General features: G+C 35.2%; 1 protein-coding gene across 2 annotated transcripts in view; it reads left to right on the top strand.

Annotated features, from left to right (window-relative positions):
* The window catches only part of LOC140169851 (DNA-directed RNA polymerases I, II, and III subunit RPABC3-like), an 87,390-nt gene that overhangs the window by 16,948 nt on the left and 45,129 nt on the right, over nt 1-25,313 (top strand). Inside the window, exons 1-2 of one of the 2 annotated variants that reach the window (XM_072193163.1) lie at nt 6,710-7,181; nt 18,018-18,101. In XM_072193163.1, the coding sequence (XP_072049264.1) occupies nt 7,181; nt 18,018-18,101 (85 nt within the window). In that variant the 5' untranslated portion in view covers nt 6,710-7,180. Of the gene's footprint in view, nt 1-6,709; nt 7,182-18,017; nt 18,102-25,313 lie in introns of those variants that run through there. The other variant, XM_072193162.1, reaches the window with a different exon arrangement.

Below are 25,313 nucleotides of genomic sequence, written 5' to 3'. Positions count from 1 at the left end.
GAGCAAAAGTTTTGTGTTTTTTGTCCTGTTTTTAGTTTCTCTGTCAAGGGGTAATGTGGGAGTAAATTCAAAAGGGTGGTTGTTAAGAATTCATTATTTTGACAATAAAAATTTGCTAAGTACATTTCAAGTGGAAATTCCATTCAACACTTTTGCACAGTTTTTATGCAATTTGGTTCACCACATCATCCATTCAAGCTCATTATAGCAAGTATCATCAATGCCATGTCAATGTCGGGATTTGAATTATTTTGGCATGTCGTCACCGGAACTGCTATTAAAAGGGTTTGGAGCCCTGACCTTGTATATAAAAAGGGTGCCTCAGTAAAAAGGGTGGCAAAAAATAAAATAAAAAGGGTGGGGTTTGACCAATCTGTAGACAGGAGAAATTACACAAAATTGTGCTTGTACATCTTGACTCAAAATAGTCTGAATAATGTCCTTTTGGAAGTAGGTTCTTAAGAAATTTGGTACAGGGATGTGCCACACAGACTTTCAGCGGCTGACTTTTATATCATCAGTATATCAATTTCACATAAGGCACCCAAATTGGGTGCTTTTTTAGGGCACCTTTGTTCAATTGCGCACAGTTGGTATTGCATTGGTCTCCACTGATAACAAATTTCACTTAAAAATATATAATGACCAAAAATGATGGTGGATGATGTTGTTATCCGGCAGATGACCAGATTTTTCTCTTGTAGGGGTTATCTGGGGTTAATAATGTGACAAACACCTAATGACATTCTTGGAAGTGTTCAATCACAGATGATTTCAGGTGACTTTTTTCCATTATTTTGAAGGCCATCTAATAAGCTCTGCAAACCAAAATGCCTTTTATAACGTTAGTAATGATCTTGTAATTTGCGGTCATCACAATATACACATTTTATCATCCCCCATCCTGGCTATGCTGATTGGGCAGTGGTCGCTATGGCTGCCAGTACGGCTGTTGCATGGAGCGCAGTGATTGGTCGGTACGGCTCTGTAGCTGGGGATGGCTGAGTTGGGGAAAATACAGATTTGAACAAAGTGAAAGTATTGTTTCTTCTAATGTTGACAACAAAGAGGAAGTGAATTTCCTGACTAAAAGAAAGTTGTCATTTGAATATAAATTTCTGTGTTTTCTTTTTCTGTATAAGATAATATTGATACAGTTATGTTGGTTTCCTGGGTTGGTTTTATATACTGCCATTTACAGAATGAAATTAGTTAATGTTTTATAATGTTTTATAAAGACTGTGTTTCATTGTAAAAGTTTCATTGTAAAAGTTTGAAAAAACACCTCTCCTCAGAAGTTTTGTGAAAATTTTTGACCAACAGTTATACCATATTTTATGTAATGCTTGGAAATGCATCCCAGATTTGTCTGTGTCATTTTGCTGTAAAAAAAAAATTATATTTCCTATTTTCAGACATAATTCCTTGCTAGTAATAGACCCACATTACATTGATTGTACTTGTTCATATTTATTCTTTCGGTACATGTATTGTAAAGAAATTGAAATTTCCCTTCCATAATATGTTTTGCTAAGCTAATTGCTACCCTCATCAAGCTCAAGACCATTTCTACCCGTAAACAAAATTATGATCCATGTACAATACCACTTTCATTATGAAAACAAATTATTGTCCAATTCATAAAGCGAGTCAATTCAATCAAAGCTAAGCGCACAATATAATTTCATGACCAGCCCAGATGATAATTTTGTGGTTTTATGTAAATCAAGTGATGTCATGGTCCAAATTGGGAGTTATGATGTCACTCTGCTGCTCACCTACATTGCTGTGCAGTACTTGTGCAGGGTATTGTGCACTCTGTGTTGGGTATATCGCAAGGCCTGCGTAGCCTGCAGTGATTGCTTCACCCCCTCTCTAGGTCCTTTTCTCCCAGTTTGTCCATTGGGTGAATATTCTGGTTGAAATCCACACACCCCCAATGGATGATTAAATTAATTCTCTTTCATGCAGGGAATGTGAATTTCAAATGGGGTTACCTGAATGGGTAACTACATTTGAAATTCATACTCCATGTATTGGAGATTAAGGTCATGTCTCTTCTGTAGGGGGTGTATGGATTTAAACTGGAATAGCCCATTTAAGGAGGGTGGTCTGTGTCTGTGTGGGATGGGATAATGGGGATATGGGGGTCACTGGGATTCTTAAAACTGTCCATGAAAATTGTGGTGACATGATTTTTAAATTATAATGAAGCTAATTATCAAAATTTGTGGAATTGGCAAATTTGACTTCAAAAATATGAGTACCGTACTATTTTGGTATTTTCTTGACATTCAGAAAAGTTTTGAAGCATTTTGTGACCTGTTCCTAAGATATTCCACTGAGAATACCCCCTCCCCAGAGTCTTGTCTTTAAGATGGATGTTTGTCTCCATCTTCATCTCAACCAGTGATGATATTAAATGTTGTGGTTTTATGTAAATTATATTTCATCTATGATGATGTCATTGTCCAAATCAGGCTCTGATCTCACTCGATATCCAGGGCTCCTTCACTCCGCATGCAGCTCTGCCAATCAGTGCTTACGCACATGTAATGTGTATGGCAACAGAGCTAGTAGCCTCATTTACAGTGGCTCAATTCAATAAACTCAATTCAACTTGAACAACAAGCATAGCTCTAAAGTTGAAGTATATGTTTTAGTATCCAACACATTCAAAGGTCATTTCAATTTAAAATGTACTAGTAAATTTTATTGAAAAAAAACCACACAAAAATAACATGAAAAAGAAATACAGAAGAAAAAAACGCTATTCAGGTAAATGTTTAAACTGGAAAAACAGTCTTTGAATTTTTTTTTGTGTAGACTTTAAAGCCATTATGTATGATTTCTATCCAATATTAATTTTGTACTCAAAATGCTGAAATAATGTTAGCAATAACTGTCAGGAGAAGTTTCTGTCCATTTTAAGCCAAAATAACAAGGTAAAGTGTAAGAAACCATCCCACTGGTCATTTTGGCCGTTTTACGCAGAGTTCTGTGGGAGACTTTAATGTCTGTATTCGACATTGTGTCAAAATTGCTCTGTTGACATGATAAACACAACCAATTTGGCTGAATCCATTTAGGTGTAAGTTAGGAAGTGTTTAAACATTACAAATATGCCAAAAAGTCAAGTTTGAAAGGAGTAATTCAAGTATGGGTTTTTAAAAGTGACTGAAATAAAATGAAACACATGCATAGCAATTGTTAATCGACCATGGAAAATTGTATTTTACTAAAATTAAGCTTAAAGATGACCATTTCAAGTGAGATGTAGACACAACAGCAGCTATTTGTGGAGAGAATTAGGAGGAAGTTAAAAAAGCAACGCCCTCCCACCTGTCTGAACCACTTCCGATTCCCAAATATGGGTATACATCCGATTTTGACTAAATTGATCAAGTAATGAAATTGAATATTCTTTATGGTAAGGGTGTCATATTTTGACAAATCATTAAATCAATGATATAATTAATGCATGAAATCAAATATAACAAGTTAAGATCAAAATTATTTTAATATTTGCAGTTGGCACACTGGTCTTTAGGGGTTTGGCCCTTCAAATATATTCAAACCAAAAGCCTGGGCAAAAGAAGCGTTATTGCTTTGTCCGTTTATTTTGGATGTCTCCCTCCGACTCTCTTTGTCTGTTACTCTACCAATCTTGACCAGACTGTTCCAGTTGAAATCCATACACCCCCTATGGAAGACATGGCAGTATTCTCCTACACATGTGGTGTAGATTTCAAATTGAATTCAGGTAACTCCATTTGAAATTCACACTCCCTGTGTTGAAGATTATGGTCATGTTTTCCATAGCGTGTATGGATTTCAACTGGAATAGCCTGCCTATCCCTACCTTTTTTTTTACCTGTTTTTTCTAGATATCATCAATAATGAATTGATAAGAACGTATGTACAATGGAGACAAAATTACATATGTACAAACAGTTTGCCCTTTCAAAGTAAGAAAGAAAGAAAGGGCATGGCATGGGAATGATGGGATTCATATTGTATACTACGACTGCTCACATTAGACCCAGCGTTTATCAGTGGGAGCTGGTAGCTTAATGGATAGAGTGTCCGGGTGTCTGTCTAGAGATCGGTAGGTCGTGCCCGTTCAAATCCCATGCCGGCACATTCCCTTGCTTTTTTTCCAAGTTGGGTTGTGTGTTGGTTGGCATTTGTGTTTATTTGTTGTCTCGTTTAATTTTAACACTTTGGGTTGGTAAACTGTTCACTCTTTCTTATTAAATATATTCAGTTTCCTCTTGGAGCGAGCAATCGTTCCCCATTGTGTTTATTTGTTCTTGTGCAGTATCATCCTAGCCCCATTACCTACTAAGTAAAGTAGGCTATTAAAAAAACAGACTGAAACTCACTAAACAGTCCGGTCCGACTGCCTGATCAGGAAGTACTGCCGAATCAGGCAGCATGTTGCCGAGTTAGGTAACACAGGCTTTGGTAACCCTTCCGAATTCGATAGACTAAGGACTAAATTGTTCATGGTGATTTTATAAAAGATCGGGGGAAATTTTACTTTGACACACATAAGCTACATGTAAGTTGACAATTTTTCAAAAAAAAAAAAAAAAAATTCCACCGGGAGAAAAATAATTTAAATAACAAAACAATTTCTAACGGTTTTTAAAAAATTCGATTTAAATATGCAAATTAACTTTATTTTAACTAAAATTGATGAAAAATTACTACTAATTGTACATTCATTGAAAATTTTATATATTTTACCTACTTCTTTACTCTAAACCAAGAAATAACGGTATATTAAAAGATGCTCTATTTGAAATAGAGCATTGCATTGTGGGATACCATACTGCCTGACTCGGCAACATACTGCCTGATTCGGCAGTACTTCCTGATCAGGCAGTCGGACCGGACTGCTAAAGCTGACTATGAAAACCACTGCCCGACTGCTGGTGCATGTGATGTGATGATGCAATCAGCCTAGCCTAAGTCATACCCAGGGAATCACTGGCCGGGCCAGCGAGACCCCCTTTTCTATATGTCTGTGATCTTCAGCAACTCATTCGAGGGGTCTGAGGTTCGAATCCCGGGGGTACTAACTGACTTCTGTGTTCATCTTCTCTTCTTTATTGTTTCTTCTTTCCCTTATGGAAGCGAAGCGAGTCAACAAATTTTGAGCAGTCAGGGGAAATTGAGACCCACCTCCCCCCTTTCAAAATCCTGCTTGTCACTGAACCATATATCCTAACCCTAAATCTTAACTCCTTTAAATAATGATGACTCACACAGCACTACATGAAACCACAGATGAATCTGTGATGAAACTCTTACCATTATGAGAGATGTTGAAGCAAAATTCAAGAACTAGAAAAGAATTTCAACATTTTCTAAAAATTCAAAACGAAGATTTTTAAGTGGAACAAGTAGCTGATCTTATGATGTAATGGGACTGTTCCATTTAAAGTCCACACAAGATGTTTGAAATATCTTCTACATAGGGAGAATGAACACATTAAGCAGCTCCATTTGGATTTTATACACCCTCTGAGAAAGATTCTATCTGAATCTTCCACAGAGGGAGGGTGAGTTTCAAATAGAGTTGATCAATGAGATAATTCCATTTGAAATTCATACTCCCCTGTGGAAGATATTTGCAAAATCTTCCACAGGGGGTGTGTGGAATTTAAATGGATTAGCCCATTGCGATAAATTTAAGGGCCTTTTTATTTTTGGGGTGGGTGTCATTGACATTTTGTTTCATTATTAGCTTGTTTAATTACCAGGGAGTTGGCAGAATACCAAGATTATGTATCATCAATCATCAAATCTTAACAAGCTCAATAACCACTAATGACTTGTTTAAGTCATAGATTTTATGCAATATTTGTCTCAGGTAAAAATTGACCATTTATGAAAACCATTTTGATTGGCTGCTGTTTTGCTGATTCCCATTGCATCGTCTGATGCTACAGATAACAGATGGGAGAAAACACAGGGTACTTGGCAAACCTATGAATCACCCAGGTGTGTGAGTCAGATTTTATTTTTAACCTCGTCACTATGCTTTCTCCAGCCTACGACATTGTTCTTGAGTGTTATGTGATGATGTATAGAGAACACTTGACCACTGGAGATGATGCACACAGCTGCATCATCACCAGATGAAAAGTTCATCGGGATATGATATGGTGTAATAGATGGTGTACCTCTCGTGGATGATACGGCTTACTACAGAAGTACTGATTCCATCATAACCAGAGCCTAAGTCCTTGTGTATGTGGAATGGTTCATGTAGCTTGGATGATAGCATGTGCATTTGTGGATGATGCTATTAAATTAGGGTGGGGTGGGGACTTTTAGTTGTGGGTAATGAGGTTTTAACAGCAACTTTGTATTTGCTCATTTTGATATTGATTAAAAATGAATTTATATGTTAGGTATTGATTGAAAGGTATTTAGCATTGTTTAATGTATACACTTGTCAAAATTATAATTTTAATGTTAGAATTCTGCTTTAGCATTGGATAAAATGTAGCATATTTTGTCCCACCCCTGTGGTAAAATGGTATTAGCCTTGTAATGAATGCTGGGGGCCAGATGGTTCATGAATATTCATGAACCATCCTTCATTGAGAACTTTTCTCCCCTCGTGCTTGTGACTGAAAAGGATGATGACCGTTCATCAGCTGGGAAGTCTCGAGGAATCGCCACACAGTCTGGCTAACCTGCAAAATTAATCAGAAAAACATGATTTTGAGGTGTAAAATGCTGTGTTTTGGTTCAGATTTTGTGCTTTGAGGATCAGATAACATTGGTGATGACTGGGAGTGATGCATGCAGAGGATGATACATGTACCACATGTACAGTAGAACCACATAAGGTGTGCCGGCCACTATGATGTAGATGATGATACTAGTTATTATAATAGATGAATGAGTGGGCTGTGATGTGTGTGCTATTAATAGCCTACCTACATGCTTCTCCGTCAGCATTCCTTCAACCGACCGGCCGGCTCGCTCCAATCGGAAACCTCAGGACAAAATGTGGGCTCTATGATTTCACCAATGATGCTTTATTCAAATCCGAGTGATTCAACTACCTCTAGATCTGTGATTCAACAATTGTTGGCTGGCTTTGTGAATTTTTCATCTAATTAATAATAACAATGGGTCAGTCGAGGACAGTTATGAGAGTAAGTAAAATAAAAGCATGAATAATAAAAGTGTATTGTTATCAACAGGCCAAAATGGCCATATTTCCCATATGAAACTATCGGTACCGTATCGGTACCGTACTTTTCATAGCTATTTATGAAATGTAGATATGTAAATTAGTACAGATATGCTTAATATTGGGCTATTCCATTTAAAATCCACACTACCCCTGTGGAAGATTTTGGAAATATGTTCCACTGGGGGAGTATGATTTTCAATTGGATTTGGCACATTAGACAGCTCCATTTGATTTTCATACACCCTCGGAGAAAGATTCGATAATCAACCTGATTCTAGCGCAGAGGGAGGGTGAGTTAATTCCGTTTGAAATTCATACTCCTCCTGTGGGACATACATTTGTATTTCCAAAATCTTCCACAGGGGGAGTGCGGATTTTAAATATAATAGCCCATTGATTTAGTGGTTCTCTAGGGACGGACTAAATGTCATCTTCAGTGATGAATAAGTAAAATGAAGTTATGATCCATGTGGTATCTACCTGTTCTGCATACCTGTGGGTGCTAATATTAGTCTTGACATGGACGGAGAAGATACTGTGATATCATCAATGGTGTCAAGTTCAAATAGTATCTATGATTCAACAAACTCTGTGAATTAAAGGAAATCTGTACCATAAACTAATCAATGGCTTAATATAGTTATATACCCCTAAATTAAACATACCAGACGCTCTATATGAATTTCGGAATATTCCTAACAAAGAAAAAGCACTTTTAATCCTTTGTTTCTGCGATTCAAGGGAGCCGCCCTGATAGCTGCTTGTGAATCCTTTCTGCCACAAACGGTAGTGTAACCTTTCACACAGACCCACAGCGAAAGCGTGTGTTGCTGTATGGCATTCATGACCCCTACAGCTTAATTTTGGTTTTAGTGCTGTTTTTACTTTTCGTTCTCAAAAGACATTGTTGATCATAAATATTACTTAAAATACACAATGTTCTTCTGTAGTTTTATGTGTAAAAATTGTCGCGTTTTCTTTTGAACGAATGTTGAATCTGAACTTTGGTAGTATTCGCCGTGTCACCAAAGTTCACGAGGGACGAGGCTTGTGGCACGGATTTCGCTGGTTTCAAAATCGGGTACCGTTACAGCGTAATAAAAATACATCGGGTATCAATATGGCAGCCACCATGGATCGCAAACTCACCGCTAATCGTCGTAAGGAATTAAGAATTTCTCCTTTATTTGGTCGTATATAAGCTTGGGACTTTTACTGCTTGTCGTTTTTATTATTGCCGCAACTATATAGCCATTGATTAGTTTATGGTACAGATTCCCTTTAATGCATTGGCTTGTGGATTTTTGTCAACTGTCAAATATTAATTACTTGTAGATCTATATAATTAGGTTATTGGTCTAACGAACATGGGCATAGGAAACTAGGATACCTTTGTGACTAGTAGTCGCATTGTCCATTGTCACTTGTACACAGTAAGAGCATTCATGAGCAGTGCTGGTGAAGTCAGCTTTGTGCTGGGGAAAATGTTAATTTCCTGGGAAAATAGCCAAATTTCATTTCAAGAAACATACTAAATTTAGCAACAATTTCCCATGTATCATTAAAGGAGGATTTTGTGATCCTAGCATCCTCTTTTTATGACATTTTCAGTAGATATCCACGAAAAAAGCTTATTTCCAAAATTTCAGTTGATTCCGATTTTGCGTTTATGCGAGTTATGCATGATTATGTGTATTACACTGCTCCATAGACAATGCGTTGTAATTTCGTTCTGGTGCACCAGAACGAAATTCAAATTTGACGATATTTTTGCTAAACGAATTAATCTGCAAGAAATATTTGATCATAAACATTATGTAGCCAGAGGTATCCAGTGGTGTAAAAATCTCAACTTTTTTTGGGAAAAGTGGGGGGGATGAGGCTGTGGTTCACGAAATGCCCCTTTAATTGGGAAACAAAATTTCTTTCCAAAGGCTCCAAATCCCCAAATTTCTTTTAAAATCCCAAAATTCCCTGGAATTATTTTCTTCCTGAATTCCACATTTTATCAGGCCTGGGCTTTGTATTTGGTAAAACTTAGAAACCACAATCAATACCATACTTGGTCAACTCATTTGACATGCTCCCACAATGATACAGGTTTTGAGTGAAAAAATGATTTTCAACCATTGTAAAATTGCCTTGTACTATTGAATGGAGACTTTGCACTGATATGTGACCTAGTATGAAATGAGCTTAAAGTCGCAAGTTGGTAGTTTCGAGACGTTCTTTCTGCGGCGTTGGTGTTCTTTGTTTCACACACACCTGTTAAAGCCATTCACGAAGGATGTACTATAGCTTGTACAGGTGCGCGGCAAACAAAGAACATCAACTCATCAGCAGCCAGGTGTCTCAAAAATTTTCCTGTGCGATTTTACGCTCATTTTGTGGTAGCAGGTCGACACCTAGGTTTCATTATCATTGAGGTATAGGACTTTTTATTTTTTTGGAGAAGAGCAGGTAAGGCAAGTACTTGATTATATTTCTACATGTTCATACTACATACTCTGAAAATTGTAGAAAATTTGCACGAGTCCGTTTTTTTTTAAATCACATTTTTGTTCCTAAAATGGGGGTTATAGCGCCCTCAACAGGCACTCTCTCCATAGGGCTACATGTAAAGACCAGTTATAGACAAATGGCCCTAAAATAAAATGGACTCGTGCGAATTTCCTCAAATTTTGCATATGATGTAGATTTAAAATCTGGAATGTAATGCAAGTGATGTCGTTGCTGCTCTTCTAAATTCATTTTTAAAATGTCCGCCCCAGACCAAGGTGGGTCACATATCGTCAAGTCTTGCTTCAGTGCCCAATGTGCTAATTAGGACAAATAGCATAAATTGAATTATAATCCAACCTCACTTAAGGTGGCTGTATCGGCTACGGTGTCATGCTCAGAACTCCTTGAAAATGATATAGGATGTGTGTATTGATGAGAAAACCTTACTTGCCAAGTTTTAATTTTTTTGTCATCTCAAAATCCCATTGAATTACTACAGGGAAGGGCTTTTGGCACTTTGCCAATTTCTCAAAATAGCAACATTTTTTAAAACAAATATTTTATTAAAACTGATTTTTCTCTCCTTTATAGCAGTTGTATATAAAAATTTTAAGTTTCATTTTGCTGCCAATATATCACAGAATAATACAAACCAAGTTTATTTTCTAACTTAGTGTTACTTAAGTATATATTTAACAGGAATGTTGGTACTTTTTTATGATTTTTTGATTTTTTCTAGAAACACTAAATTACCTAAATTCTAGGATTTTTTTAGCCAACAGGGAAGGGTGCTATGGTTACCAAACTTTCAGGGATGGTAAATAAGATTAATATCTAAATTCTCTCGTCAGTTTTTTCCAATTAAGTGTTTCTATTTTAAGCTACAGTGTTTCTAACATTCCCTAAAATTAAAAATGGAAAAAATAATTTTAGGGAATGTTAGAAACACTGTAGCTTAAAATAGAAACACTTAATTGGAAAAAACTGACGAGAGAATTTAGATATTGCTTATATACCATCCCTGAAAGTTTGGTAACCATAGCTCCTTCCTAAGTGGGCAAAAAAAATCAAAAACTGTCAAAATTAAGGGAATGTTCAAAAAATAAAGAAAAACATAAGAATTGTTACAATTCTTATAAGACTCTTAAAATAGGTGGGGAAAATACTTTTCTTTGTTATGTTAAAGATTTAAATGAATAGACCTGATTGATCAGACACAGGAGCTATTTTTCTACAAGGGTGTTGTATCCGAGGCAGCTACCTTAAGGCCAATCAAAGTCGATTTTGAGTTTCCCGTCACCCGCCCTCACTTCATTTTCTTACCCTCACTTGAATTCATTATTGTGATTTTCCAAAAAATACCGATAAAAACTGGTTATATTTGCAAAAAAAATGATGAATGTCCATTTATTTTTTTGTGGAAAAAGCAAAACATACATTTTGCTGTCGACCTTGCAGACTGTAATATACTTTTGAATCTCATTTGGGCTAAACATCCATCTTCAAGTGAGTGAGCGGCAAATAACAACATATTTTACATGCGTGTTGGTCATATAATGAAAGGCAGAAAAATAATGAAAAAGTTACCTCACTTGTTTTCAGAAATTATGTGACGGGAAACTCAAAATTGACTGTTAGTGGCCTAAATGCAGACCTCTTTTATACCGATATGTCAGAACTTTATCCAGATGAATGATATTTTAAAAGGAAAACATGTTTTCAATGCCATGACATTGTATGGTACTGTTGGACTTATTTTTATGCTAAATTGGAAGACCATCTCTTTATTGTGTACCACACTGTTCTATCTTTTCAGTGTTGTTATCCATACAAAATCCAGCACTTTGGACATTTGCACAGATTTGCACAAAATTCATAATATCCTAGGGGGCAGGCTCTTGCCTAGCAGCTAATTTGCATGGGACATTGTGCAGTTTGGAGTTGGGTTATTTTGTCCCTACCTCCTCTCCCACTTTTTAAGATTCTCAAGCGTTATGGCAAAAAAAAACGATTTCAAATTTGCAACGATATCTGACTCCATGCGATTTTTAAAAAGGTGACAGCCCTGTTGCATATATAGCATGATGAAGGTGACATTTTATAGTCTGCATTAAACAAAATAGTTACTTTTTTCATGAAGGTATCACTTCATCAGCAACAAAATTTGAACAAAAGAATTCCAATGTGTAATCTGTGAGTAGAAAAGGTCTAGACATACCCATGAAGGTGATGCTTCAGCAGTCACCATGGTCATGTAAGTGTCATGCAAAGTGGATCATACTGACATTGTCTTCAAACTAGATCCCTTGGCTCACTTATTTTACTTCCTTATATCCTACTTGTCCAATGGGCTATTCCGATTGGAATCCATACACCCCCTATGGAAGACATGACTTAATCTTATACCTTATACCAGGGGTCCGCAAATAGCGGCGCACGCGCCACATGCGGCACGCCGTGGCTTCCCGAGTGGCGCGCTGCGCTGTTTAGATTTAAAAAAAAAAAAAATAAAAAAAAATAAAACCCTATGATCAAACTTTGCAGGAATATCTCCAATATTCTGTATTTCAACATTAAACAATGCAATTCCCATGTTATCCTTGTAAAGACAGACTAAAATGTTATATGGAATAATGCTTTTTGAGAGGGATGAACATTTATTCATTACCATACTATTTTCAGTTAGTTAGTTTAAACAGCTGAGGTCCCAATGAGCATGCAATTTTTCATACCAACATTTATACCACAAGTATGTAGTGAGCATGAACCTCAACCAATCTGTGCCACCGAATTACTTAGTACTCACCCACATATAGCTGGCCCTAATAATAGTTCTTCTATTGTTTATCAATAAATGCTCTTTGTATTATTTACGTTGACGGTAACCGTGGATACCAGCTGTAGTATATGTGACCCTCTTGTTTCATCTATTAGGAATTGAAACATCATTGATAATCAGGAACAAGGAAATGTATTTTTATTGTATGCAAATTGCGCCAATCTATGCTTGTTCTATAAAAGAAGCAGTAAAATGAACAGACAAAATCAATGTATGCACAGCCTCTTTGCACTCGGTCACTTTTTGACCCCTCAAATAATGATCAATTTTATAGTACTATGCAAACTCAATCTAGGCCCTACTCAATGACGTACGGCCCAAGCACATAATAATCATTGAAAGTTGATCTCTGTACTTCAATAGCATGTAATATAATTTCCTAAACCGTTTTTCACCCTGACGTGGCAATGACGTCAACGTGTTGACGCAGCTGTTTCGCACACGCATTTATGCAGCGTCTTTAAGCGTGTGCACACCAACCAACGCTTTGAGCGAACGCTAGTGATTTGGAAGCTTTTGAAGCTGGGCCCCGGGGAAATGCGAACTGACGTCACTGCCACATTAGGGTGAAACAGGGCTGTCAACTCTGTGAGTCTCACGCATTGGGTCACTTTCTCACGGTCTCACGCCAAGGTAGTATAATCTCACGCCTTGGTAGTAAATCTCACGCAAACACCTGGAAAATGAGTTAAATCTCACGCATCATCAAAATAATTTGTTGTCCCCCCGCTTTTCAGATTCTCGAGGGCCGTGGCTCAAATAATCACAGGTCACAATGAACATTAGTTGTGTTCACATTTTGAGTTACACCTGGCATAAACTTACGCTAACATTGATCAAAATTCCTACCGCGTGTCCACACCTAGCCTACTCCTAGCACTACGCCGACGAGTTCCACCTATCATTCACTTCTGGTCGGCGTAAACATTGGCTACCACTTCCGTTGTATCTGTATCAACCACGCGATATGTAATTTCTTAGTTCTGACCAACAAAAGGTCAAACTTACTCCGGGTGCCAGGCGTAATCTGTGTTTACATTGCAACTTAATACGCCTGTTGGAGGTTACACCCAGCTCGCTACTCCTGACCTTTGTCAGGAGTAAATCGTCGGACGTACGCCTGGCGGAACTTACGCTGACCATCGTTCACACTGCACCTTCTCCTGGCAGCACCTACCGCTACTCCTAGCAACTTGCGCCGACCAAGTTCCGCCGGGCATACGTCCGACAATGTGAACACGACTACTGTAGTCGGCAAATCCCGGTACGCCTCTGTCTCACGCCAAGCAATTCCAAAAAGTTGACAGCCCTGGGGTGAAATACTAGGACAGAACTTTGAATAACCTGTTTATCAAAATTGTGCTCTGTTCTAGGAAGTTACTGTAGGCATACATACAATTTCGTTTGACCTTTAAAAGGGCAAGTTGTAAGTTTTCATCCCAATTTGAAAGTTGTATTAGCAACAGGCAACTTTAGTTCAGGAGTGCAAATTGTGACTTAAATCTGCTTAAATCGAGGGCTGGCCATAGCCGCTTATTAGATTTTTAAATTTTGCCCACCGGGTTGACATTGCATACAGCACTGTTACCTGAAAGAAACAAAATTTTAATTTAATCATCAAAATTATAAAAACAACAAGAATGGAGCTGTAACAAGTCAACACTTAGCGATTGGCTAGTCCCCACCCCATCTATGTTAGAATCTGAAAATTATAATTAAAAAACAAAATACATGTAATTTATTAATTTATTAAGGATGAAAAAGTGCACAGGGCAGAATCTGTTTATAGATTACTTTGTCAATATTGGGGTCTTGCCCAGTGGGGTAGGGGTACACAAGTTTGGTTTGGGTACTGGGGTGTGTGCTGCTGAGAATTTGAACGTGGATCCAATTTAAACCCTTGTACAGGGCTCGAAAAAATTTAAATTACCTGTGAAGCAAGCTAAATTTCCCACAATTTATAGCATGTTTTTATATACAAAAAAGACACAATTTCCCTCCAAATACCAGAATTTCCCTCCAAACACCATCATTTCCTGGGAATGAGCGTCTCAAATTCCCCACTTTTTCGAGCCATGCCCTTGTACCAATTTTTAAAGAAATTTGGATCCATCTATATACCAAAAGTCAAAATTTCCAGTCAAATTTAACACTTTTGTCTTAGTTTTTACAACCCAAATTAAGGGTAAATTTCAGAAGTTTGGCAACAGTAAGGCAAAATTGGGCTAAGAAAATTTTGAAAAGGGACCCATCCATGTACCAGAATTTTCTAGAAAATTTGGTTATTATGCTGACTATTACCATTGTTTGAAGCATGTCCAGTTTGGTCATTTGTATACTGACATACTGACAAACTATACTTTGTTTTACTTTGAGTTTAGTAGTGACGTATAGATCGGGCCTTCATGGAAACACACACAAATACGAAAACACTGTTCTTGTAAAATAGTACAAAAGAATAATGAAATGTATCACTAATCAAAAGATTTGCAACAATAACTAGAAATTAAAACTGAAATTTCACTTGCACATAACATAAAGCAATCTGCCTTGATCTCACTATGGACCACAATGGCTTCATCCCAATGGCATAGTCCAATAACCTCAATTAAACAATCATAGTGCAAAATTTGACCTCAAGTTGCAGATGATGAGTTTTTATATCAAAGGTCATTCAATGAATGTATAAATTTATTGGGGTTAAAGAACTGTGCACTAATAGATGAGAATATTTTGGATCCTAGTATCTGGTACAGGAAATATGACCACGGCATGTACTTCCATTGTCTCCCTTGTCATCATAAGCCTTCCATATGTTGGCAAGAGATAACTATCATTACACCATGGATACACACACCCTCTTCCTTGTTTCAATGCTTTCTATACCACCATCAGCTCATGTAATACCAGCCTGTATGGTTTCCTGTCTTCCAGTGATTATATTTAACTCTTGTTTTCACTTTCTACAAATTGTATCTAGAAAGTTTTTAAGTAGGCGATAGTTTTTGGGATTAATCTGGAATTCCAGATTTTTTTGGTCCAAATTTCTGCACTTTAATTTATTTTCAGCCTAATTTGGGGCTTTTTAGCACAAATTTATGCACTTTTCCCTGATTTCTCCCTGATTTTCAGGTTTTTTTCTTCAGGCCCGTTAGAGCAGAGATGGCACTTTTCAGGTTTTAGCCTGGAATTCAGTTTTTTTGTAAGTCCAAATTCCTGCCTTTTTATTAGTTATTTTCTGCCCGTTTTGGGACTTTTTTGCCTGCATTCACATGATATTTCAGGTTTGTCTCACCAGTTTCAGGTTTTTTGAGTGACGCTGAGTGGCATCTCTGTTTAAAAAGGCAGTAATCACTCCAAGTATGTGTGATTTGCCAAATAACATTTTAATTTTAAATCATTAGAATTCAGATTTGATTGTAGTTAATTGCTTGTGGATATTGCTCAGTTTCTTTACTTACTAGAGCTAAAATTTGCATCCAACTTCTAAAATGTGTACGGTACAGTATACATGTGACTGAGTTTGCAATTTATGTACATTTCAACTCTAGTCTCTAACAGACTTCTCAATATTTGCACAAGATGCTTTTTTGGGTGTATTTATTATATTTTGACCTCCAAAAGGAGTGTTTTGTCATTTTGACCTCAAAATTTACTTTTATCCTCTCAAATGTTTTAAAATCAGACTCAAATTAGCATAATTGCATAATTCGTACTAAATAATTGTGGCAATTTTCCGTGAATTGTACATGTACCATTAAAATTCTCAACAGACAATGCATACTCAACCCACTTTTTTTTCATTCTTGAGTTAAGTGTTGGTTTTAGGGTAGATTCAACTCAGCTTTAATCCTAAAAGGTCCTAAAAAGGGCACAAATCCTGATCATCATGATGATCACGTAAAAACTACAAACTTGAAACAAATAGGATGTACTACGGTAATCCAAAGTTATTTGGTATCAAAATATCACTTGTTAATGTTCATTATGTATTCACAGAAAGCTTATTGTGGTACTGATTTTACAGCTGCCTTTTGTGCAAACTTTGGAAACCTTCATCACTCTTTTAACTTACACATTTGGGCTTGAAACCAAGTCATAAAACATTACCATATGGCCTAAAACACTAACATAGTTTTTGAGACTAGTAAAACCAATGTTGGTTTCCTTGTCGCAGATATTTTGCAGGCCTATAAAAAATTGACTATTCCTTGGAAGATTTAAAACTAGATTTCTCACAAAGCAGCTTTTATCATAATTGCCTTTTAGGGATCTAAAATGAGCGTTTATTATGCGTTTCGACAGTATTTTTGTGGGACATGAGAGCACATCAGACATATCGAATTGCATTCTGAATCTGAAGCATGTCTTTCTGATATCAAATAATTTTCATTTTTTAAATTCACGATATAATACAAATTTTATGACAAATTATTAAAATTTGATATTTTCACATTTTTGATATCTAACAGTCCTCGAAATAAATTTTATAAATCTAATGATATATTCTTAAAGTGTATGTAGCTGGGAGGAAAAGCCGACGATCAATTGAAAATTTTGACCTTTTATATTGAAGATATGGATTTTTTCCCAAAAAGACCTATTTTTTTGGGTGTTTTGGGAAAAAAAATCCATATCTTCAATATGAAAGGTCAAAATTTTCAATTGATCGTCGGCATTTCATCCCACCTACATACACGTTACGTATAAGTCATCAGATTTATAAAGTTTACTTCGAGTCGAGTACTGTTAAATATTAAAAATATCAATTTTAATGATTTGCCATAAAATGTGTATTAAATTGCGAATTTCAAAAAATCAAAATTATTTGATATCAGAAAGACATGCTTCGTATTCAGAATGCAATTCGATAGGTCTGATGTGCTCTAATGTCCCAAAATAAATACTGTCCAAACGTTCATACCCCACCCCTTAAAGTATTTTGTTAATTTCTTTATTTGAGGAAGGAAAATATCCACCCAATGCCTTGATTTTCCTGGAATGGAAAGAGCTTCAATATTCCACATGTTTTCACTTTTCAGGCACATTTGCATGTTTTGCATAAATCGTAGAAAATATTTTGAGCTAAGTGTGCTATATGTTCTAATTGGTTGAGTGTTATATGTTCCAATTTAATTATTATGCAAAAATATATCATGAATGTCCAGTAGAACTTCAATCATTAATATTTCATATCAAGTCACTTTTAAATTGGCATAAAATATGAAATAACAATTTTAATTTAAAATAGTCATTTGATGGATGTTTTTCCGTTTTAAGGGACACTCACAGGATATTTTTCATATTTTTGTTATTAATTTTGTCATGTGGTGAAAAGGTGTTTTTCAAATTCTGCAATCACATGATGGAAGGTGTGACTTTAATTTGTTTTTTTGATAATCATGTGATGATAATGTGATTTTATTGTGTTTTTGTGGTTTTGTTTAATTTCAGTGTCCCGTCTCCACTGTGAGAGTGAGAGTTTTAAAATGGACCTCATCTTGGACGTGAACACACAGTTGTACCCAGTTGACTTAGGTAAGGATATGAAGAAATCTAAGAAAGTAAAAAACTGAAAGTACCCACTTCACTTTATACTTTTGAGGAGCCATATTAACTTTGAACACAATTAAATTGATAACCAAACTTGTATGACAGAATAATTGCGAAATTGACTAAATGTAATATGGTGAGATACAAACATAAATATGACGTGTCATGTCAAAAGGAGGCACTTTTGGGCAGGATCGTAAATGGAGAAATAGACAAAAATCTGCCCGGGGTGATTTTTTCACAATTTGGGTTTGTTGCGAATTTGTGATGTTATTAAGGTTTAAAATATTGTCTTGATAGTTTCAGACCGGAATATAACTGGCATCTTATATTCTTTGAGAAATTCTTCAAGGTAATTCCTACTCTCAACATTGTCAATAATATTTTTAAAGGCCGATATCTCAATTTTCAATTTTATAATACCATAACTTGCGAACTCAATATCTTCACTTAGGAATGTCCGATTTCGTTGTGGAGCAAAATATCTCTATATTTAGGATATGTAAAAACCTCAGAATGGATTACCTGCCCAAAAGTGTCTCCTTTTGACATGACACATCACAAATGCTCTCATATTTGAATTGACCACAAACAGGGATGGTTCTTAACAATTAAATGAACATGCTGACTGCCACTCATTTCAGGTAGGGGGAACATGATACGGTATGCAATTTCATACCTTCACAGTAGGCCTAATCTGTCTGAATTTGCAACTTTTCAAATCGCATCAAATTCAATTCAATCGTAAATTTCTCAATTACTGTGATTCCATTTTACACAAGTTTGGTATCAAAATGTAGTAAGATCTGGATGTACACTGTTCATTGATACATTTCATGACTATCGACCCCCCCCGGCCCCCGCACTCCGTGCATCCGCGGGTATTCATGCTCGTCAAAAATTTCGCAAAATAAGTGGTGTTTTTAGATGAAGAAACACGATTCGCGAAACACACAAAAAAGGGGTGTTTTTTCAAACCATGTGTTCGCGAAATTGAAAAAAGGGTATTTTCATCGAGCAGCCTACGCGTTTCTGCCAGAAAAGGGTATATTAGAAATATCGTTCGCGTTTTAGCGAAAATGGGAGTATTGTCCAAGGGCAAATAATTCGTGAAATCGCTATAAAAGGGGTGTTTTTCCCTAAAAACTTTATGTAAATGAGATGCAAAGCGGGTTATTTTTAAAGTTCACCGACAAGCATGAATACCCGGGGATGCATGGAGAGCGGGGCCCGGGATCGACCCATGTTGCACTAGATAGATAGCACATCAGTAGGCCCTACAGAACATTGAAATGGAAGAAATGCATTGTGGGAAGTGTAAGATTTCTTCTCTGATTGCACCTTACTCTTATTTTCAAGTTATGACATTGCACATCAACTTCAAAAGTAGAGCGCAATTTAGTGATGTAAGTCAGAAAAGTTATTTCAAGGCTTGTTACCATGGATATATTTTATTGTTTGTTTGTGTTTAGCATGTGGTTTCCTCACACAGGTAAAGGTAAGGGACTGTTCACAAACATTGTAAGGGGGGGGGGGCCTGATGCAAAAAAAATTGTTGGTCCCTTTTGAAACAGTGAATGAAGGTAAAACATGTGAGGAAGTAATAGTGTAAGGTGTGGTGCAATAATAATGTGTACCCCTGGGGTGGTGAATTATAGGGGGGAAAAGATGTTTTGGCAGGCCAAAAGGGGGGAAGCATTTTTGGCAGGCATAAGCGATTTTTGGCAGGTCAAAAGGGGGGGACAAGCAATTTTGGCACAGATATTTTGGGCACAGCTTCTATATTACGCCCTAAAAAGGTGTAGGAAAGCATTAGGAACAAAATGTCAAAAATGTCCTGCTCGCTGCGCTCGCATTATATGATAGGACAATTTTGGCATGTCAAAAGGGGGTGGGGCAAAGGTTTTTGGCACGTCCAAGGGGGGGGGCAATGATTTACGAGGGGAAGCATGCCCTCCGCACCGTCACCACATCAAGTGGAACGTTGAACATGTTTCACTTCCTAAAAATCGCCTTTGAGCATTGGAACATGAACAATACAATATGCTCCAAGAATTCACAATCACAAGTAAACTTGAATAAGGCTTAAAACAAACAATACTCCGCAAGTTACTGTATTTCGTCAAATAAACGCCCCCGGGGGAGTTACATTTTCCCAAGGGGGGGCGTTTATTCAAGGTCAATTTTAGAACAATAATTCCCGTTAAAATCATTAGGTAAAGTAAAAACACACGCTAAAATGACGAACTATGAACTAGAAACACTGACTTCTGGCTCACTTCCGGGTTTCTGATCCAGATTTTCGCCAATTATTGACACTATTATCGACCATGTGCGCAACTTGGTAAGCTTACTACACAAGATAGCATGGAAATATCGGCATTTTGAAACATCTTGGTTGAAAAAAGTGGTGGGGACGTTTATTTGAGGGGGGGCGACTATTTGACGAAATACGGTATATGGGTAATTCTACAAAATTGTTACCAAACAGTTCCAGGCTTCCAGGCTGGCAAGGTACATTGTAGCAGATACATTTTAGGTAAAGTGGTTTTAAGAGCACATGACATCGTTCCACTTCCTAAAAATCACCTTTGAGCCTCCTAGAACTTGTACCAAACTGTAAAAGCATTATTAAAGAACAAATATTAATAAAGGAAGTTATACTAATTTACAATTTACATCCGATCATATAGATATTGATATTGATTAATGATAATCAAGATAAGCTACTGTAATTCAATTTGCCAACACATGTCAATTTATACATATGAATAAACATTTTTTTATGTTAATAATAACAAAAATAGCTGATCTATCTCATTATTATTGTGTGAAATGACACAAATAATATTTAAAAATTTGAGAAGAGGCCAGAGGGTAGAATTATGTAACTTTATTTAGTTAGTTAGTTTTATTTATTTATTTATTTATTTATTTATTTATTTATTTATTTATTTATTTATTTATTTATTTATTTATTTATTTATTTATTTATTTATTTATTTATTTATTTTTTTTTTTAAATTAATTAATTAATTAATTAATTTATTTATTTATTTATTTATTAATTAATTAATTAATTAATTAATTAATTAATTTATTTATTTATTTATTTATTTATTTATTTATTTATTTATTTATTTATTTATTTATTTATTTATTTATTTATTTATTTATTTATTTATTTATTTATTTATTTATTTATTTATTATAGATTTGTTTAGGGCCTTTTTATTTATTAACAAATATTAAATAGCTTGTTTTGAATCAACAATACAAAAGTTTTCCCTTCAAATATCCTCAACCACTTTACCAAAATCAATTGTTTTGAGTTTATAGATGATGGTTGAACTGTTGACCTATTGACTGTTTATTTGTGAATTGTTGTTACCAAAATGATAACTGAATTGATGACATCTTTAATTCTATTTGCCCATGAACAATTGATAAATTATTGAAATCGCTATATTATTATTGCCCTATTATGGGACCACTCAGTTTGGGTGGTTGTCAATAGTTGTCAAACCGCTCATTATCAAACTTTTCTTTGTTGGTTCAAGATTGGAATCAATAAATAAAGGAGCTGAAAAGTTTGAATGGGACTTGGTCCTTGGACCAGAGTGCAGAGGGGCAAGGGAAACGAAACTTGTCTGAACTTGCCCATTGGTGTAGACTTGAGTCCAGTCTTTTGGAAAACTTATTGTTTTGTCTGTCAAACTTTGTTTTGAAAATGAAGATTATTTAAAAGGGCATTTCGTGATCCACAGCCTCATCCCCCCACTTTTCTCAAACAAAAGTTGAGATTTTTATATCACTGGAAACCTCTGGCTACATAATGTTTATGTACAAAATATTTCTTGCAGATTAATTCATTTAGCAAAGATATCGTGAAATTTGAATTTCGTTCTGGTGCACCTGAACGAAATTACAACGCATTGTCTATGGAGCAGTGTAATACACATAATCATGCATAACTCATGAACGCAAAATCGGAATCAACTGAAATTTTGGGAATAGGTTTTTTCGTGGATATCTAATGAAAATGACATAAATAGAGGATGCTAGGATCGCGAAATACTCCTTTAATATGAAAATTAATAAGAAGTAGTTTATTTTTGTTCTAATTAGGAAATTAAATGTGTTTCTTAATGCAATCCTTTAAAAAAAATTTTGTTTTATTTAGGAAATTAAAATAGGTTTCTAAATGCAATCCTTTTCAAATTTAAAGAAAATTTAAAACTTTTAAATTAAAGGGAGGCAAATGGAATTACTTATGGCATGAGTTGCTATAAAATAAAAAATAAAATTACATTTATAATAATAGGAAATGTTCTTTACAAAATTTTCACAAATTCACATGAAAAATTCAAGTATTTCAATTGTTTAGTATGCAATTAGGGCAAAGGCCATGCTTGCATTTTATTCTGTTAATTTTCTCCTTCATTAAGTTTTATTTTTCATTTGAGCCCAATTTCCCATATTAAATGTTTTATAATATATTTCTTTTTTTTTTTCTTTAACTAACAACTGCAGTGTATTTCTTGATTTTAATAATAAGCATGGGTAAAAAGCAGTAAAGACAAAAATACAGAACAATTTGGAGTAATGAATTAAAGAGTTGACAGGAGTTATTTCTTCATGTATTTTTATTATCAAAACAAAGAAAAATATATTCTTTATTTGTGTGACCATTTTCCTCCATTGCAAAATTTTCTTTGAAGGAGCATTCATATTTTTGTCCAGGCATGATTCTTGTGTACCCCAAATGAGCCAATAAATAAAATATTATAAATTAAAAATTAAACATCAAAAATGTGAAAAATTAGTCTCACAAAAATAAGGATAATATTTTTCATTTCATATACCACTTTGTGTCCCTAAAAACAGTTAAGGCAGAGACTAATGAATGATAACCTATGATGAATGATCAAAGTCCATGGGATGGAACAAAAATCTCCAAAAGAAAAATGCATTTGACAAAAACAAAAATTGACTCAAGATTTGGATACAGTCTAGCTTCGCCACCAGCAGAAAGTTTCTTTCCTCCCCATTTTGGCGCTACTTTTGGTAACTTGGGTTTTCCCCACCAGTGTGTTGGACCCATCATGCTTTGAGGCATTGTAATGACTCAGGAGTTTCGCCACAGAGTGCGATGCCAGTCAGCTGAAACGGCTCCATTGTCAATACTTGTATGCATTGAATTGAGTGGGTGTTGATTATGAATGGGTTCCAGCATATGTAATGGATTGAGATTCCTGAGCAGGCTGAAACTTGCCCAGGCTTCTGTGCATTGAAAACCAATTGAAAGAGCACATGAGTGCTTAGTTTGAATCTCATCATGCGGACTGGTAGAAGGTAAGTTTGTTTCTTTGCAAGTTTTGTAAAATAGTTTGAAATGTTTGGAAAATTGTTTTTCATGGATTTGAAGTGATTTTGGAGGGTATTTTGAAGCTTTTGTAAGAGAAATTATGATTTCTGATGTAACTGATGCTGCAGGTGTAGCTAGGTGTATTGCATGTAGGAGTTGGTATCTGTGATTGGACGGTAAGGTGGTTTTGGCTTGGTTGGTCTCCAGGCATTTTGTTGGGTTTATTTTTATGTGGTTCTTTTTCATAAAACTGGCTGGAAAACAGTCAGTTTTTGTAGAAAATATTATTCATAGAACATGAATGAATGTTTTTAAAGTAATTTGATATTTGATTCAAATTTATATCAATGATCATCATTTATTCTAAAATTTGAGTGGCTATATCCCTGATCAACTCAAGGTAAATTTTGTTTATGTTGATTTGATATTATTATTATTCATGTTATTGTAGCACATTTTATTCATTGGTGTTCATAGCTTGGCTATTAAATTCATTCTTGGAGGAAGGAGTGTCAAATAATAATAATAATATAATTAATTTTCATAATTTCATTTAGGCCCTAAATAATAAAATTGCCCAATGATACTTGGTATATAGGCCTAGGACCCCGGGCCTAGGACTATAATTTTGTGATACCTTCCATTGTGTGGTGTCAGTTGTAGGCATACAACTGGGGTCATGGTGATTCACTAGGCTCCACAACATGCTCATCTATCAAGGCACAGTTCTTTAACCCCAATACATTTGCACATTCATTGAATGATCTTTGAAAATTTGGGTACAAAAACTCATACTCATACTTAGGAGGTCAAATTTTGCACTATGATTGTTTAATTGAGGTTATTGAACTATGCCATTGGGATGAGGCCATTGCGGTCCATAGTGATTCATAGCATAATAATACCAAATGTTAACAATTTTGACATGAAAATGGGTTTAATATTCAATCAGAACCACCCATTTTTCCTTGGCTCTTTCTTGACCTGTGCTGGCAACAAATAAACATAATAATATTTTACGTATATTTATTTTTGAATTTCGTTACACTTCCTAGATGTGTTTTTTTACAAAACAATATGTTGGCACACAATATAATTTTATACTATTATATTATAGCTTAATAGATTTTCATATCAAAATAATTCAGAGTAGAACTGTGTTGTAAAAAATGCAAAAAAAAACCCACCCCAAAACAAACAAACAAAAAAACAACAAAATGTGGAAAAGAATTTTTTTTTATTTTTCAGTTCCGGGAAAATTGGGATCCACCAGGTTTTACATTTGTTTTGGTAGCCGTTGTACATTAAATTTCATGCTTTTGAATTACAAGTGTGAAATTAAATGCACTTGAAAATTTTTACTTCTTTGTGTGCTTTAAATGTTAGCCTTTAAATTTAGGGTTTTTTTACATTAAAAATTTAGGGTTTTTGTTTTTTGACAAACATTAAATTTGTGGCAATGTTTTTATTAATTTCAAATACATGCATAATGAATATACATTGTATGCAAAATTGAACTTGGTATAAAAAGGCATTGTTTTGTGAAAGTGAAAATCTTATGCAGGGTATTTTAGGGTACATGTAAAAGGGGAATTTAGATTTTGCCAGTCTGTGTCTGTAGTCACATGATGTTTACACAATCAGAAAGTTTGTCAAAAATTAAATTTGTTCGTTCAAATTTTACTTCTCATGACAGAGTGATCTTGTTAAATAAATTAAATTGTTCATACTTAGACACAATTATAATACAAAAATGTAGGTGATATATTTTTTTATTCATTCATTGAACTAGGAACTTTCACACTATATTATTTGAGTTATAATTAATT

The sequence above is a fragment of the Amphiura filiformis genome, chromosome 14 (genome assembly GCF_039555335.1).
Source record: "Amphiura filiformis chromosome 14, Afil_fr2py, whole genome shotgun sequence".
Classification (NCBI taxonomy): domain Eukaryota; kingdom Metazoa; phylum Echinodermata; class Ophiuroidea; order Amphilepidida; family Amphiuridae; genus Amphiura; species Amphiura filiformis.
This window is presented reverse-complemented; position numbering and strand designations above follow the sequence as displayed.